This window comes from Nannobrachium achirus (assembly GCF_963921795.1).
Source record: "Nannobrachium achirus genome assembly, chromosome: 10".
NCBI classification, from domain to species: domain Eukaryota; kingdom Metazoa; phylum Chordata; class Actinopteri; order Myctophiformes; family Myctophidae; genus Nannobrachium; species Nannobrachium achirus.
In genome coordinates, this window is record NC_137819.1 from 20,605,895 (window position 1) to 20,621,742 (window position 15,848).

At 43.1% G+C, this 15,848-nt stretch overlaps 1 protein-coding gene across 2 annotated transcripts in view; it reads left to right on the forward strand.

The window, feature by feature from the left end:
* Positions 1-15,848, forward strand: part of arhgef2a (Rho guanine nucleotide exchange factor (GEF) 2a) — a 92,290-nt gene that overhangs the window by 29,538 nt on the left and 46,904 nt on the right. The window contains exons 5-6 of one of the 2 annotated variants that reach the window (XM_080735809.1): positions 1,887-1,920; positions 3,670-3,781. In XM_080735809.1, coding sequence (XP_080591935.1) covers positions 1,887-1,920; positions 3,670-3,781 — 146 coding nt within the window. Of the gene's footprint in view, positions 1-1,886; positions 1,921-3,669; positions 3,782-7,663; positions 7,802-15,848 lie in introns of those variants that run through there. The other variant, XM_080735810.1, reaches the window with a different exon arrangement.

Sequence of the window (15,848 nt, forward strand, 5' to 3'; positions counted from 1 at the left end):
CAGCAATTTTTCCGATGCCGTCCGAACACAGCGTCCTCACAAGCACAGTAATAGAAAATGTGTGTGTCTGTCTACAGTATGTGTCTGCCTGCGTGCATGTGTGTGTTTGCATGTCTTTGTGCGTACGTGTGCATGCATGTGCAATTGTGCGTGTGCGTGTGTGTGTGTGCGTGTGCGTGTGCGTGTGCGCGTGTGTGTGTGTGTGTGTGTGTGTGTGTGCGCAGCAATGCGGAAGCCATCTTCCTGTGTTTGTTCTGCCTTGGCCCCGGCAGCACAGCAGCCCTGCAGAAAAAGCTCCCACTTCTCTCTCAGCAGCCTCTCAGTCCCACACTCCTCCGTCTCTGCCTCTTTCTCTCTCTTTCTGCCTCTCTTTCTCCGCTCATTCTGCCCCTTTTCACCGCAGCGATGAGGCTCAATTCGTACAGACGTGCACCTTCTTCCACCGCTTAACCAAACTCACGTGACTTCCCTTTCGGAAAACGGTCTGTTTCTATGCTACGAACGTACGCTTGGCTTCGGTTGAAGAAAACGCGGCGGCCTTCGAATGAGCATTAGGTCAGTGATTCTCAAACTTTTTTTTTTCTTTTTTTTTTCATTTATAGGACCCACAGTTTAGGCCAGGGACCGCCATTTGAGACCATTTACTATCTGTTGTACCCCCCCATCTACACTGTAACTTTTGAGTTTGTGCAGTGGTATATATTTGGTCCCATTTGCACACTCTCAACACCTGTAAGGGTCCATTTTGGCCCCTAATGGGCCCCCGGACCCAATGTTGAGAACCAATGCCGTGTTACGCCAAATCTGTGCCCTGTTGTGCGACGGTGTCGCGCACCAAAAAACAGCCGATCTACAAGCTCACAATGTGTCGCACGTATGATGCGTTGTGAGCTTGTAGGTCGGCTGTACCGTATATACGGCTATATTTATACGACAAAGCCCAGCCATACATGGCTATATATCGCTACTGTACTTTGCTGTGATTTGAACATGATGTTGGTGTTGATCGTTCTCTGAGCGTCTGTACTTGAGCTCCAGTGGTGAAGTAACAGTAACTAAGTTTACTGTACCTTTTTACAATTATTTGACAGCTATACTGCAATAACTTTGCATTTTTATATCATTAATACAATGACCGGTTAAGCCCTATTTTATACTTTGTCCATTTGAAATTTGCTTGTAGATCAACGATTTAAAAAAGTAAATAAAGAAAGTTGATCTACAAACAAATAAGAAAAAGAAACACTTTTGTACTGATACTTTAAGTACATTTTGATGTCAATGCTTTTGTTTACTTAAGCACAATTTTGAATACAGGACTTAACAGAGTTTGTTTATGATGTGGTGTTGCTACTTTGACTTAAAGGCATTGTAACTGATTCTTTGGTTAAAATAAGGGGTAAATTTACTATAATCCGTTTTTTGTCTTTGGAATGCGACAAATAAAAAAAAATATTATTGAACACAAGTCTCCATGCCGTGAGTAATCAATAGAAAAAAAGTATTTTGGGGGTGAACTACTCCTCTAAACAAGTGAAATTGGAAGTGGTGACAAAGGAGATGAGCTGAAACAACTGGAACAGGAATACTATACAAAAGTAAGCTGATAATGGGTTGGCTGAGATTTTGTCACCTACTTCATTTTCTTTCTTTCTTTCTTTTTCTTTTATCAAAGAGCTGGAGAGACAGGGAGACCCCTGTGACTGAAGAAACCGTCTATATCAATAATCACTATCAGCATATAATGCTTTAAACTTAAAAAATAAAATAAAAACATTTTGTTTATGCAAAAAAATGACTATCCCCTACCTTTTAAAGGCATAGTGTGTATCTTTGCCCTGCAATTGTACATAACAAAACAATATACATTATCATCTGTCTTTCAGAGACCCTGCCTCAGCTCGGAGGATCCACTCAGAGGTGAGTAGGCTACAGAAACGTGTTTTGCTATGACAATTACAATTTAGGCATTTAACAGACATTCTACACACGCGAGATCGAAAATAAGCGTGAACTCTTGGCAATGAACAACAAGGAGAATAGTCACATAAGTAGAGTGTGGAGTCAGAGAGAACAAAGAAGCTATGGCATACCAGGTAAACAATGAGCCTAGCACTTGACTTGTCTAAACAACCTCCTTTCAATAACGTTCAGAAGCCTACATCTGTGGGGGTCAATGCAAAACAAATGTATAGTAAGTGACAAAAACATGACAAGTGACCAAGATAATGCCGTATGTGCATAAACTAGCAGCAAGGTGGCGTCTAAAGAAGTGGTTCCCAAACATTTTAGCTCGAGACCCAAAAGAGAGATTAGATGTTTGCCTTGGGAGCCGCACTAGTGAAAATAGCAGATCTACAAGTGCATAAAGTCGCAACAACATCTTAGTAGCTCAATGACTAGTGTAGTAGTACTAAAATGTTAGTCTTTTTTCATATCCAACATGTTTGTATTTCGGTTCATGAAGTTAACATAACTAAATGCATTTGAAATTAAATACAATTGTACATTTCAGGATTCCAATTAAAAAATAACAAAGATTATTCATGTTTCCAATTCGAAAGAAGCAAAAATAGAAGATCTACAAGCTCAAAACGCTTCTTTTGTATGAGATACTAGAAAGACAAAGTAGGACGTAGCAATATGCAATGTGGCCCTCTGGAGTGAAGGTGGAAATATAGGTAGTGAGTCTGGGACTAAAGTAGTTGAGTGTCAACCAACCACTGCTTGTTAGACCCAAACTTCAGCAACTCCTCTGAGGATGGTAAAATGAAAGTTGGCACAGACAGTGGCTTGAGTCATGGGGCTATTTTGAAGTGAAATACCTCCTGTGGAGCCAGACCCCATGTCTGATATCTTTGTTTACACAGCACCACTTTAGAGATACAATATAAAACTCCACAGACAGACTTAAACACTTTCAACCTACCGTCCCTATTTTGGGCATGTCATTAGATGGACAATTCTGTTTAAATATAGGGACAATAAATAGCAGACAAACAAACAAGTTTGATGAGTTTGTACATCTGCTATTTTCAATACTTTTGCACAACACTGTTGTATGTATGAAGCATGAAATAGTGCTTTAATTTAGAAAATATACTGTATGAAAAGGTGAAATAGGGAGATACAAGGTTTCTGCCTTATAGCGATGGTATAAATACAGAACTCCATCACTCTACACGAGTTCATACCCAAATCACTCATACCCAAAACTACAAAACAAGTACCCCCACCAAAACTACCTAAAAATACTCAAGAAATACCCCAAACTACCCAAAACGACCCAAAAGTACTCCGGAATACCCCAAACTACCGAAAGGTCTGCCCAAAGGTACCCAATGTATCCCAAAAGTACCCAAAAATACCTCAAACTACCCAAAGGTACCTTAAAGTACCCCAAAATACCCACAACTATAAACAACTCAAAGGTACACCCGAAATACCCCAAGGCACCCCAAATTAACCAAAACAAATTACACAAACAAATGTATTAGTAGCATTTTTGGGTATACCTTTGTATTGTTTTGGGGCAACTTTGTGTATACTTGGGGTGTCTTTGGGTGACCTGTGTGCTCTGTGCGTCCCCACAGTGTGGACAGTGACCTGTGTGCTCTGTGCGTCCCCACAGTGTGGACAGTGACCTGTGTGCTCTGTGCGTCCCCACAGTGTGGACAGTGACCTCGGGGGGGACAGCGAGGACGGGAAGGAGGACAGCGACAGCCCTCTGGTGCGAACCTTCAGCTTCCTGCGCAAGATGGCTGGCAGGGCGTCCCACAGGGTAAGGTTCAGAAGACTTTGTTGTCAAATCAAGGGTTTACAGGCGGAGAAAGTGGGTGAAATACATGTGCGTAACATAACCTCTGTGTTTTCCAGAAATGGAAAATGAAACTACTAATCTTGTCAAAGAGAACATAGAACCAATAATAAATGAATGAATACATGAACACTAGTCCATACCCGGGGATTATGTGCTGGTATGGAGAGGAGCTGCTGTATTCATCCTTTTTTATAGTTTTTTCTATCTACAAGATCACAATTGTGTTGTGTAAAATCCGGTCAAAACAATGGCGCAGCAATTCTTCTGCAGCCAGCGGGGGGTAAATAGCGACATCCTCAAGGCCGGTAGCGTTTTTCAAAACAAGATAAATGCCGCCTGGTTGTGTTTTTGCGACTGTCAGGTTAGTATGAAAACGACCAACCTACCGGTATGTCCGTCCGTGAGTGACGCTAATACTAGAAGTGTGTTTTTATGCTTTCTGGTATCAGATCAATATCGGTTGATACGCAAGCACGAACGTTGCTTCTCGCCATTACGGGGTGTTTGTTGTGTTGTTGTGTTGTGGTGATAGACATACATACCTGGCCATTATCTGGCTCTGGAGAGACGCCTACACTGTACAGTGAAAATACCTGCTCTCTGACACAGTCCTCATGACCCTTCAATTAACACTGAGCACTTCACTGTGTGTGTCTGGGTGTATACAGTACATATGCATACTTCAATAGTGCAGCTACAGCAAACACACACAGAGTGGTGCTCTCTCTCTCTTTCTCTCTCTCACTTGCACACGCACACACGCATGCAGCGCGCGCACGCGCGCACACACACACACACACACACACACACACACACACACACACACACACACACACACACACACACACAAACCTACATGAAAATACACCCTTCCGCTCTGCAGAGGCTTTGGGTGGAACGTTGTGGTAGTGAAGTGGTTAACCGTCACCTTTGCTCTGATGTGTGACAGATATTAAAATTGAAGTGGTTTTGTGACACAGTAACAGAAACTCTTCAACACTACAGCCCCTCCCGCTCACTCAGATCAGGGAAGCTGTCTGAGTGAACCCTTCCCTAAAACATCCGGGACAACACGACACATGTCTCAGACTAGCTCCTCCCTAGCCTGGCGGTGCCGGCCTCTATCACACACTTCGTTAGGGTGGTGTTGTGCGGTCTGGTTTATTAACCAGGCTAGCTCCTCCCTAGCCTGGCGGTGCCAGCCTCTATCACACACTTCGTTAGGGTGGTGTTGTGAGGTCTGGTTTATTAACCAGGCTAGCTCCTCCCGGCTCCCAAACGGTGGAAGAAACAAACTCCCACTTTGCGGTCACGACTGCAGACTCACTCCCAATCTTCCGCCGTAATCCGAAGACTCCCCTCTTCAGACTGCACCTTATAGCCTGTAGCGCCTAGCTTTGACCACCATGCAGTCTCTATGCAAAGGTTACAATGTCATTTAGATGTCGTGCTATTTAGACCGATGCTAGGTTCATTATTTACCTGGTATCCTTTAGCAGTGGTTCTCAAAGTGGGGTCCAGGGACCCCCAGGGGTCCTTGCGGAGTTATAGGTCTGTAACTCTGAGAGTGTGCAAATGGAACCAAATGGACTCTTAGGGCTCTATTTTGATAGTCTTAAGTACCCGCTCTGTAAGGCCTGTCCGTACTGTCTCTGACCACCAAACTTTTCATCTGAAAGGTCCGGTTCAACTACAAAATGACGTCACTCGCATCTTCTGAAAAGCATTACCCAGAATCAGAGTTCAGAAAGCTCGGAAAGTTGGAATTCTCCGACTAAAAGTTCGGTGCTCGGAAACAGTATGGACAGTTAAGGCATAAGAGCTGGTACTTAAGACAGAAATACAGCCCTTCGGGTCCATTTGGTTCCATTTGCACACTCTCAAGGTGGTCGCACACTGCTGCGTTTTTCGGGCCGAATATCGGTGTGAATTTCGGAGCGCGTGAATAAAAAAATCAACCTCACGTTATGTCAGTCACGTTTGCACACTGCCGCCCGTTTCGCGCACCACTCGGTCCCTTGCTCTCTCTATCTCTCTCTCTCTCTTTGCCCTGAAAAACGCATTTCGCAACGAAAAACGCAGCAGTGTGCAACCACCTTCAGAGTTAGGTTTTTTTAACGTAGATTGTGGCCCCCGAGTTAGAAGTTAGTATATCAAATGAGGTGCTTGGCCTTATGCACATAGAACTGGGGGTCTGAGCTATAGTTTACGGAGGCACTACACTGTAGCTCTGCATTGGATGTACAGGTATGTGTAGCTTGCTTATTGTTAGTGGTTCTGGATACAGAGCTGAATGGTACATTGTAAAACTAGTGTTCAGTGTGTGTCCACCGTGGGAGGAACAGGGATTTGATGGAGGCAGGGAGTGGGAGGAAGAAGTGTAGATTGTGATCCACCGCGTGTAAACGTTCGCCCACACCACAATCTGTCCATCTCCTATCGCCGGGCAGAAACCGTGTATACTGTACCTCCTTATTTTTTTGAACGTTTCTCTTTTCTCCGTAAATTAATGCCCACAACAGTTTGTCCAGAATCACAGATTTTTTTGCTTATGCCCATGATACACGGGCATATGCTGATGACATCGGGGATCTCCACATAATGGGCATCAAAGGCGGACACAGGCGGACAGAGTTTGTGTGCGTGTGTGTGCGCGTGTCTGTGCGTGTGTGTGTGTGTGCTGGGCGGTTGTTATAGGGTGCTGTGTGCTGGGGCCAGGGGGGTCACCAAATGATTATTATTGTTTTCGATTTCTTTCAATTCTTTCAATAGTCAATTTCTTGACTATTGCTCCTTTAAAGACAGGGTGATAATTTAAAGATGTTTAAAACATTAGGAGCCGTGGCTCACCACACCACACCAAAAGATGACACTATATTACTCAGTAGGACGTAGGTGATTGCTCATAGGATGCCAAATAGCTGCAAAGTGAAACTTTGATTTTTCACATTTTCCAACTGTACAAATCCAGCCCATGGTGCCGGGATGGCCAGAGACGCCACTCCGTGTGCATGCGTGCGTGTGTGCATGCACACACAGGGACGTGCAGAGAATGTTAGAGAGGCAGTGGCTGACATTTCTGAAAGGGCATTTGGTGGAAATATTGAAAATAGCAGACCTCCAAGCTCAGAGCTTGGAGGTCGGCTATTTTCTGTGCGTTATTATACCACACTGAACTAAGCATAATCAAGTCAATACAAGAGATGTGGTGTAACGGCATGGATTTCTACTCAGAGAGGGCAATTCTTTCAACATAAGACGCTGGATTCAAGTTCAGGAGAGTTTGGACGAGGCAATTTTCTTGAATGCCGCCTTCAGGTATGGCATGGAAAGAGGGCGTTCTTTCACCATAGTAAAAACTGCATTCATGGTCTGGAGAGGGCACTTTTTACAGACGGATAAAAGGGCAGGGGCTCAAGCCCCCTTTGGTGTCAATGTGTGCCTATGTGTGTGCATGAGAGAGAGAAAGAGCGAGAGAGAGGGAGAGAGAGAGAGAGAGAGAGAGACTTAGCCAGAGAGAGAGAGAGAGAGAGAGAGAGAGAGAGAGAGAGAGAGAGAGAGAGAGAGAGAGAGAGAGATTTAGTCAGATAGAGAGAGAGCGAGAGAGAGAGAGAGAGAGGTGGGGGTGTGGTTATATTTCCTGTACGAGGAGTGTGTAGCAGCGTGTTGCGCAAACTCTAGTCAGACAGAGAGCAGAGAGAGAGGAACCAGAGTGTTGAGTAATATAACATCCACCCTGCTGACTGACTGACTGGCAGCAGCTCTACCAACCAACCCGTAAAGTTACTGCTAGAATATACAGCCAGCAGAAGGACAGGAAGAAGAGACATACGGTATCTTAGGATATTTTGGTCCTAAAAGAAAGAATAAGAAAAAAAGAGACTGACTCTATCTATTGTTGGAATAAAAGCCTTCATCATGTCCAGAGCCGGGGACATCAACAAAACCCGAGAGGAGAGAATGAGATATATCAGTCTGAGGGTGAGTGACCATTAGATATAATAATCATACCAGTAATAATTATTATTATTACAAAATGTAATACCGTAACTTGATAATAACGTATGACAAACTTCTAGCTGTGTATAGGAGACAAACCTGATTTATATCTTGTCCTGTGGTGGTGAAGCTGGCAGGAAATAGCAGATCTACAAGCTCACAACGCGTCACTGCCGTGACGCGTTGTGAGCTTGTACATCTGTTATTTTCGGTCAGCGATACTGTCGTACGATGGAGTGTACATTGGGCATATATGGTTATAAGGAACTGGTGTTGAAATACAGTGTTCATTTTAACTCTTGAGAGGGCGAGTTTAACCAAATGGACCTGTAGCGATGTACCTAACTGGCTGCATTTATTTACAAGAGCGTAGTTCTTTCATTATCCAACTTGATGTTAAATGGCTTCCTTTATGACTGTTGGCACAAAGCAAAAGGCTTGTTGACCTGAGCTGAGAGGGGGGGTGCGAGAGACAGAAGAGAGAGATGCACAGAGAGAGAGAGAGAGAGAGAGAGAGAGAGAGAGAGAGAGAGAGAGAGAGAGAGAGAGATCATGTCCAACTGTACTTGTGTTATTTATTAATGATGTAACTCACTGATACTATAAAATAAATGAATGGCCTGTCTTTAGTCTTAACTTGTGACCTAAGGTAGTGTAATGTTAGTTATCATGAGTCATGACCTATGTCAGGAAAAGATGAACAATAAGATAAGATGAGACAGATAAACAACGTCATTGATCCACCAGAATCAGCAGAGACCAAGGTTTTGCACAAGAAAGGAGAAGTACAAGTCATCACAAGAAGCCATGAGGCAACCTCCCAACCATGGCTTTTATAGGGATGGGTATCGTTTAGGATTTTATTATTATTAATACAAATTATGATTCTGCTTTTCGATTCGGGGACTAATTGAGTTCCCGTTTCGGTTTCGTAATAAATAAAAAAAAGGAAACATTTTTAAAAGCATATCATTTTTGCGTAACAAAAATATCCCCTTTTCACCCCATTTTAGTCTCTATGCCAGTTAATTCCTCTGCACACAATTCATTTGTTGTGTTGTCACTGCTGTTGTTTACTCACCTGCCAATGAGGAGCTTATTCCATGATAGGAAGCTGTAAGGCTTGTTGTACTTGATACCTTGGATGATTAGGATGTTATCGATTCATTCTGATTCGATTCGATTCCTTCCATTTTAAAGGGTGTCCCCGGTACCCAGCTATTTGGATTACATTCCTACTTGGAACCTTATTTCGATACCCAACCCTAATGGCTCAGAGTGTCCCCAGACTCCCCAATAACCCTAACCCCTGCTCACAAGCCATCAGATCCTCAGTGTCAGTTTAACTCTGACATGTGGATGAATGAACACTTATTCAATGTGTAAAAGTGCTTTTTATTTCAGTGAAGAACCACTTGCTTTCAACATGGGGTTCACCAGGGGCTCTTGAGGAGGTTCCTTGGGGTCGCCAGATAAATGATTGATTGTTAAGAACCAAATGTACCCTTATAGGGCCGGGCCTGTGACTCTGAAGAGTGTACACATGGAACCAAATGGACCCTTACTAACCAGATCAAAATAAACCTTTATACACATGACAGACAGACACACGACCCAAGTACAATTACAACGTACCGTATTTTACAAACCTTGTCTGTGCGAAACTGTAACTTTTCAGGAGATGGAGAAACAACCTGTTCTGAATCTCCGATCCAATGTCGTTAATATGTACGTTGTTACTTTTCATTGGTCGGTGGTCAAAGACACCTCACCGCTTTCACTTAAAAATCTTTTCAAAAGTAGTGAAAATAGGTGATCTACAAGCTCACATCGCTACTTTTGTGTGACCCTGTCATAGGAGTAAGCAGGGCATTCATTTACGGACGTTTGTGAAGTATGGATTACAGTATGAAGTTTCCACACCTGAGCGGCGATTAGGGATGGGTATCGTTCACCTTTGAATCGATACGATACCTTTTTCGATACCTAGGAATCGATACGATACCCTTTTCGATACCATTTTAGATACTTTTTATTTAAGTTTAACTGCTCTACCACTGCTGCGGTAGAGCAGAGGTGATGATGATGATCACACAGTGTGGCGGAGCGGAGAGTATAGACGTTGGATAATCATCATAATAATAAACATTATAGGCTATTGTCGACTATTTTCCACAGTAACGAGTGTAGCCTATTAAAGCAGTCATTAAACTCTCAGTAGCCCAACTGTGACAGATACGACCGGCCAGGGGTGCGTTCCAGAGTATCGAAACAAGGTATCGTTCGTTTTTACGTGAACCGATACCCGATAGTATCGACGTCATGCAATCGATACCATTAAAAGTATCGCAGACGATACCCATCCCTAGCGGCGATATGTTATAGAGATCTATAATCAGGGGTGTGATGCTGTGCATACCGGTATCTACTGACGGTCAGGATTGGAATCCAATCAATCAATCAATCAATCAATGTGTGTGTGTGTGTCGTGTGTGTGTGTGTGTGTGTGTGTGTGTGTGTGTGTGTGTGTGTGTGTGTGTGTGTGTGTGTGTGTGTGTGTGTGTGTGTGTGTGTGTGTGTGTGTGTGTGTGTGTGTGTGTGCAGTACGTGCATGTTTAACTATAGCAACGGTTGCTATAGAAATGCCAGTGGGTTGGTGGTGGTGTGATATTATCTCGCTCCTCTGGCACATTCTGAAGGCCTTGGCCTCACTCAAACACACACACACACACACACACACACACACACACACACACACACACACACACACACACACACACACACACACGTATCACTATATATGAGGATTTTAGCATTTTTTACCAATTATTTTGTGATTTTTAACCCTAAAGCTTAGTGTTGTATTTAATTACACAACAGTGTCATGCAACTAAATATAAGCTATGCAATATGAGCTTTTAGCTCCATAATGTTTTATTAACCATTCCACATAAATGTGTTTTTGACAATTTCTCTAAATACTATTTTTAGTCATGAGTGTCTGCCCACAACACAAATTATGCAGGGACAGTAAAGGTACCAGAAATGTACTTACCGTATTTAAGGATTTTAAACATGTACTGTTTCTGACCATGTTGTTATGGTCAAAACTATCATCAGCGCTAGGACCCGTGCATACATTCGCTTTTGGTTTTGTTTCCAACTGAATCCTGGGAATCACATTTCTAACGGACCACAGGCAGACACTTTAATGACAGCACAGCAGAGTTACTAAGTAGAATAAAAGGGACTTTTAGTCTACTCGTTAAGTAGACTAAAAGGGACTTCGCACAGTATGACTTCAGGTGGTTAGAAAGTAATGCATTTTGTGCAAACCCAAGAATACACCAAGTCTCTTCACTAAAAATAGCAGATCTACAAGCTCACAACGTGTCACGTTGTGATTTTGTTTTTCTTATGTAGGAAAAGAAAATGGGATTTTTACTCGAGTCGTGACCCATAAAAATTGGTCTGTGACCCACAAATGGGTCCCGACCCAATGATTGGGAAACTGCTCTAGATCAGTGTTTCTCAACCACTGTGCCTGGGGACCTTTGGTGTGCCCCTGAGAAGGGTCAAGTGTGCCCCTTGAAACTGCTTGAAAGCCAGTATTGTATTTATAATTTTAAAAATGATTTAAACTAGTGAAAACAGCCGATCTACAAGCACACAACGCCTCGCCGTGCGCTTGTAGATCTTCTGTTTTCACTACTGTTGTGCGACAACCTTGTATGATGAAGCAGGGCTAAACTTGGAGATACAAGGTTTCTTCCCGTCAGTAACGATATTTACACCCCCGTATTATGTTGGTGTGCCCATGGATTCTTGGGACATGAAAAGTGTGCCCATGCAGAAAAAAGGTTGAGAAACCCTGCTCTAGATGATGTTATGCACCGGAAGGAGCTCATCTTACCTCGTTCCCCAAAATTCGGCAAAATAATGGGCACCAAAAAGTGGAATGACCGAGCTGGCAGTTTTGTCTGGTTCCCAGGCTAATTTTACACACTACACCATGTGACAAAAATGTCCCTAACACCATTCTGTACCCAGTGGAATGTCACTGACTTGGTCGCATGCTTCTGTCATGAGTTCAGCCTGATTTTATTCTTTTAGGAAAACATATTTTAGGGATACTGTAAAAAATACTTTCTTTCTTCAATCACTTTAACCACAAGACCCGAGGCCGAACATGGCTTCTAAATCAGCTTTCAGCTTTCTGAAGGAAAAAAAAAGTATGTTGCTATAATGAGTCGTTATCAAACTTGCCAACAACAACGATCCTCAAAATGATATGTATTTGGCAAAGATTTGAGTTAAAAAAGTTTCCTTTTAAAAAACTGTTTGCTGTATTCAAAGATTTGCACAAACTTTCAAGATTTTTCAATGTAGATACCAGCTCATAGCACGTCATGTGCCATGCCATGAGCTTGTAGATCTGCATGCTGTTTTTGAATAGCAAATCAATGTGCTATAATACTGTAGCTCAAATCGCTTAAATCGCTTTTGATGGGTTGAGCCCTATTTTATACTTTGGCTGGTCAAACCTTGCGGATCTAAAGGCTCACGCTGATGAGTACACATTGTGAGCTTGTAGATCTACACAAAACATTAGGGGTAAATTAAGACAAAAGTTTAAAGGAGAAAATGGAATGTTTTGCATTATTATTCTTTATTACTTCATTATGTCCATGGTATGATGTTGTATTGTTACACAACTATCATCAGGTATGAAATTCATCCAGAGAGGAGTGGGAGGCTGCATGGTGAAAGTACACTGAGCATGTGGATGAGAGTACTGCGTAGGATGGAGAGAGGAAGACCCAAGGACAGAGAGAGAGAGAGAGAGAGAGAGAGAGATAGAGGGAGAGGAGAGGAGAGAGAGAGAGAGAGAGAGAGAGAGAGAGAGAGAGAGAGAGAGAGAGGAGAGAGAGAGAGAGAGAGGGAGAGAGAGAGAGAGAGAGAGAGAGAGAGAGAGAGAGAGAGAGAGAGAGAGAGAGAGAGAGAGAGAGAGAGAGAGAGAGAGAGAGAGAGAGAGAGAGAGAGCAGTGACTCATGCCAAAAATATTCTTCATAGAAGACGATGTGGCATAGTGAAAATAGCCAAGCTACAAGCTCACCCAAGTTTGTAGATCTGCCATTTACAGGGTGTGACACTGTCATACTGACAAAGTAAAAGACACACACATACACACACACACACACACACACACACACACACAGACACACACGCACCCACACACACACACACACACACACACACACACACACACACACACACACATACACTCTCAGAGTTATGGGGGTCCTTGAAAATAAAACGTTTGAGAACCACTGATTCATTAAATCAATAACTAACTAGTCCTGTGCCCGGGGGTGTGCGATAGGGGATTGAATGTTGGAGTCTCAGAAGTAACCAGACCAGTGCCCGTTGGGCAGAACAGTCACCAATCACCATCCATGTCCAGTTGTGCAATACCTGTTGTATCTGTCTGTCTGGCTGGCACTCTTTTATGCCCATAATGTATATGGTGTTCCGTGTCCAGCCCAGTCTGTGATGTCATCTCCAAATGTATACACTGTAGTGATGTCAGTCAGTGATGTCAGTTGGGCTTTGTTGATGTCAGTTGGGCATTGTTACCATGGTGGTTTAGTATCAGTGGACGGCGGACAGACATTCAGTACATTAATTCATGGGTTGCATTTGTAGTCCTAAACCGGCCATATTGAGTACCAACACAGGTGTTCAATTTGTCTGATTGGCATAGAACTAATGTTCTACGTTAATCACACCAACACCTGTGTTGGTCCTCAAAATGGCTGGTGTAGGACTACAAATGCAGCCCATGAATAGTTAGATAGATACACATAAGCAGTAAGTATGCCTTGGCAAGGACCAGAGAATGAGGTTACAAAAATATTCACTGTTTAGTGTGTGTCGGGGAGAGATGTGCATCGCATCGTCCGGCAAGCACATCTCACTCCAAACTAACACAACGTCACTGTCCAGCAGAAACTTTGTATCTCCAAGTTTCAAATTTGCATGTTTTTATTCTAAAGCCCTGCCTCATCATATAAGACTGTTGCACAAAACTAGTGAAAAGACTTGCGAGGCGGTGCGAGGCGGTGTGTGCTTGTAGATCGTCTATTTTCACTCGTTTAAATCCTTTTTAAGGGAACAGTTTTGGACATGCAAGGTTTACACCCGACAACGACGATAACTATCATAACTAACGAAATGTAACTTTAATTGATTCTATTTCTAGGGTGGAACCCTGATTCTCAAACCTGGCTGCTTTTAGACACTGTTACAAACACACACCAGTGTTTTCTCTAACAGTGCACTGTATTCTAATATTCGTCAGCACAAGTACAATGCATTGTCACACCCATCATGTCAGACGGGTGGCGAGTTGGGACAGGAGTTGACCATCCCTCACCCGTGTGATGCGACGGGATGCCTTGTTGCATAACGTGTTGACGCGTCTGTCTGTCTGTCTGTCTATCTGTCTGTCTTACAATGATGTAATGATTTAAGATTATTGAACATTTTCTGCTTGTGAAGTTGGGAACTTGGGATGCATTTGTGGTGGTTTAAATCCGTTTTTCCTTTTTTGTTGTATTCATTATAGTTAAAAACAGAATTTAAAAAGATGATATACCTAACCATATTGTGCAGGAGAAGTGTAGAAGCCAAGAGGCTTGTAGAGAACTTTCTTCTAAAAATCAGACGTATAAAACATATTTCAATAAAATACTAGTAATACTGTCAAGAGATATTCATACTTTCATACATACATACATACATACCTATACATACACAGTACAGTACATACTGTACATACAATACTGTATAACATAACCATCTACCCACCTGCCTACACCCACATAACCAATAGTAATAAATACACACATAGACCCATAAACAGTGTTTGAACAGCTTCCCATCAGCCCTTGCACTCATGGCTGCGTGACACTCACTATTTTACTGCTGTTTCAACACTTTCAGAAGATCCTATACAGGTATGCTGTTGGTCTTTAAAGCTAACTACAAAACAATGCTCATATCCAAGGAGCAGTGGATTAAGACATTGTTCTTGGGTTAATAATAATAATAATAATAATAAAACAAAAATCTTGTTTCAATGACAAAACCTGCCTACGGTATATACCGATGTCAGATGTCATCATGTCAGTGGTGTAGGCGGGTTTCTGAACTGTCCACAGCCCTCCTCTGAGACACGCAGAGTGAATAGACAGAAAGGGTGACATAATTATAATGAACGTTATTAGCGAGGACCAATCATATGAATGATGGTGGAAGTGGTCCTTTACGTACATAGCGTTTAAAAGTGGTTAATATGTGCACTTGTGAAGCCTTGATCATGAACGGAACTCCGCTGTGTGTGTGTGTGTGTGTGTGTGTGTGTGTGTGTGTGTGTGTGTGTGTGTGTGTGTGTGTGTGTGTGTGTGTGTGTGTGTGTGTGTGTGTGTGTGTGTGTGTGTGTGTGTGTGTGTGTGTGTGTGTGTGCGTGCGTGCGTGCGTGCGTGCGTGCGTGCGTGCGTGCGTGCGTGCGTGCGTGCGTGCGTGCGTGCGTGCGTGCGTGCGTGCGTGCGTGCGTGCGTGCGTGCGTGCGTGCGTGCGTGCGTGCGTGCGTGCGTGCGTGCGTGCGTGCGTGCGTGCGTGCGTGCGTGTGTGCACGTGTGTGATAGTCTGACACCCTGGCATCATGTAGGGCCCTTTCTACCTCTCACCTACTTTACCATGCTGTCGCTCTCAGGCGGAAAAACCTTGCATCTCCATATATAAACTTTCTTACTGTATGTTTTTTGCTTTTTTCATCAATTAACACCCTACTTGATCATACAGGAGTGTCGCTTCAAAAGCAGTGAAAATAGCCGATCTACAAGCTCACAACGTGCCACTCCCGCTGCACCTTGTAGATCAGCTACTTTTTAAAAGGAACAGCTTTGGACGTACGAGGATTCCACCCTGAAAGCAGCGACGTTAGCAGAGCTGGCAGAGAGTGTC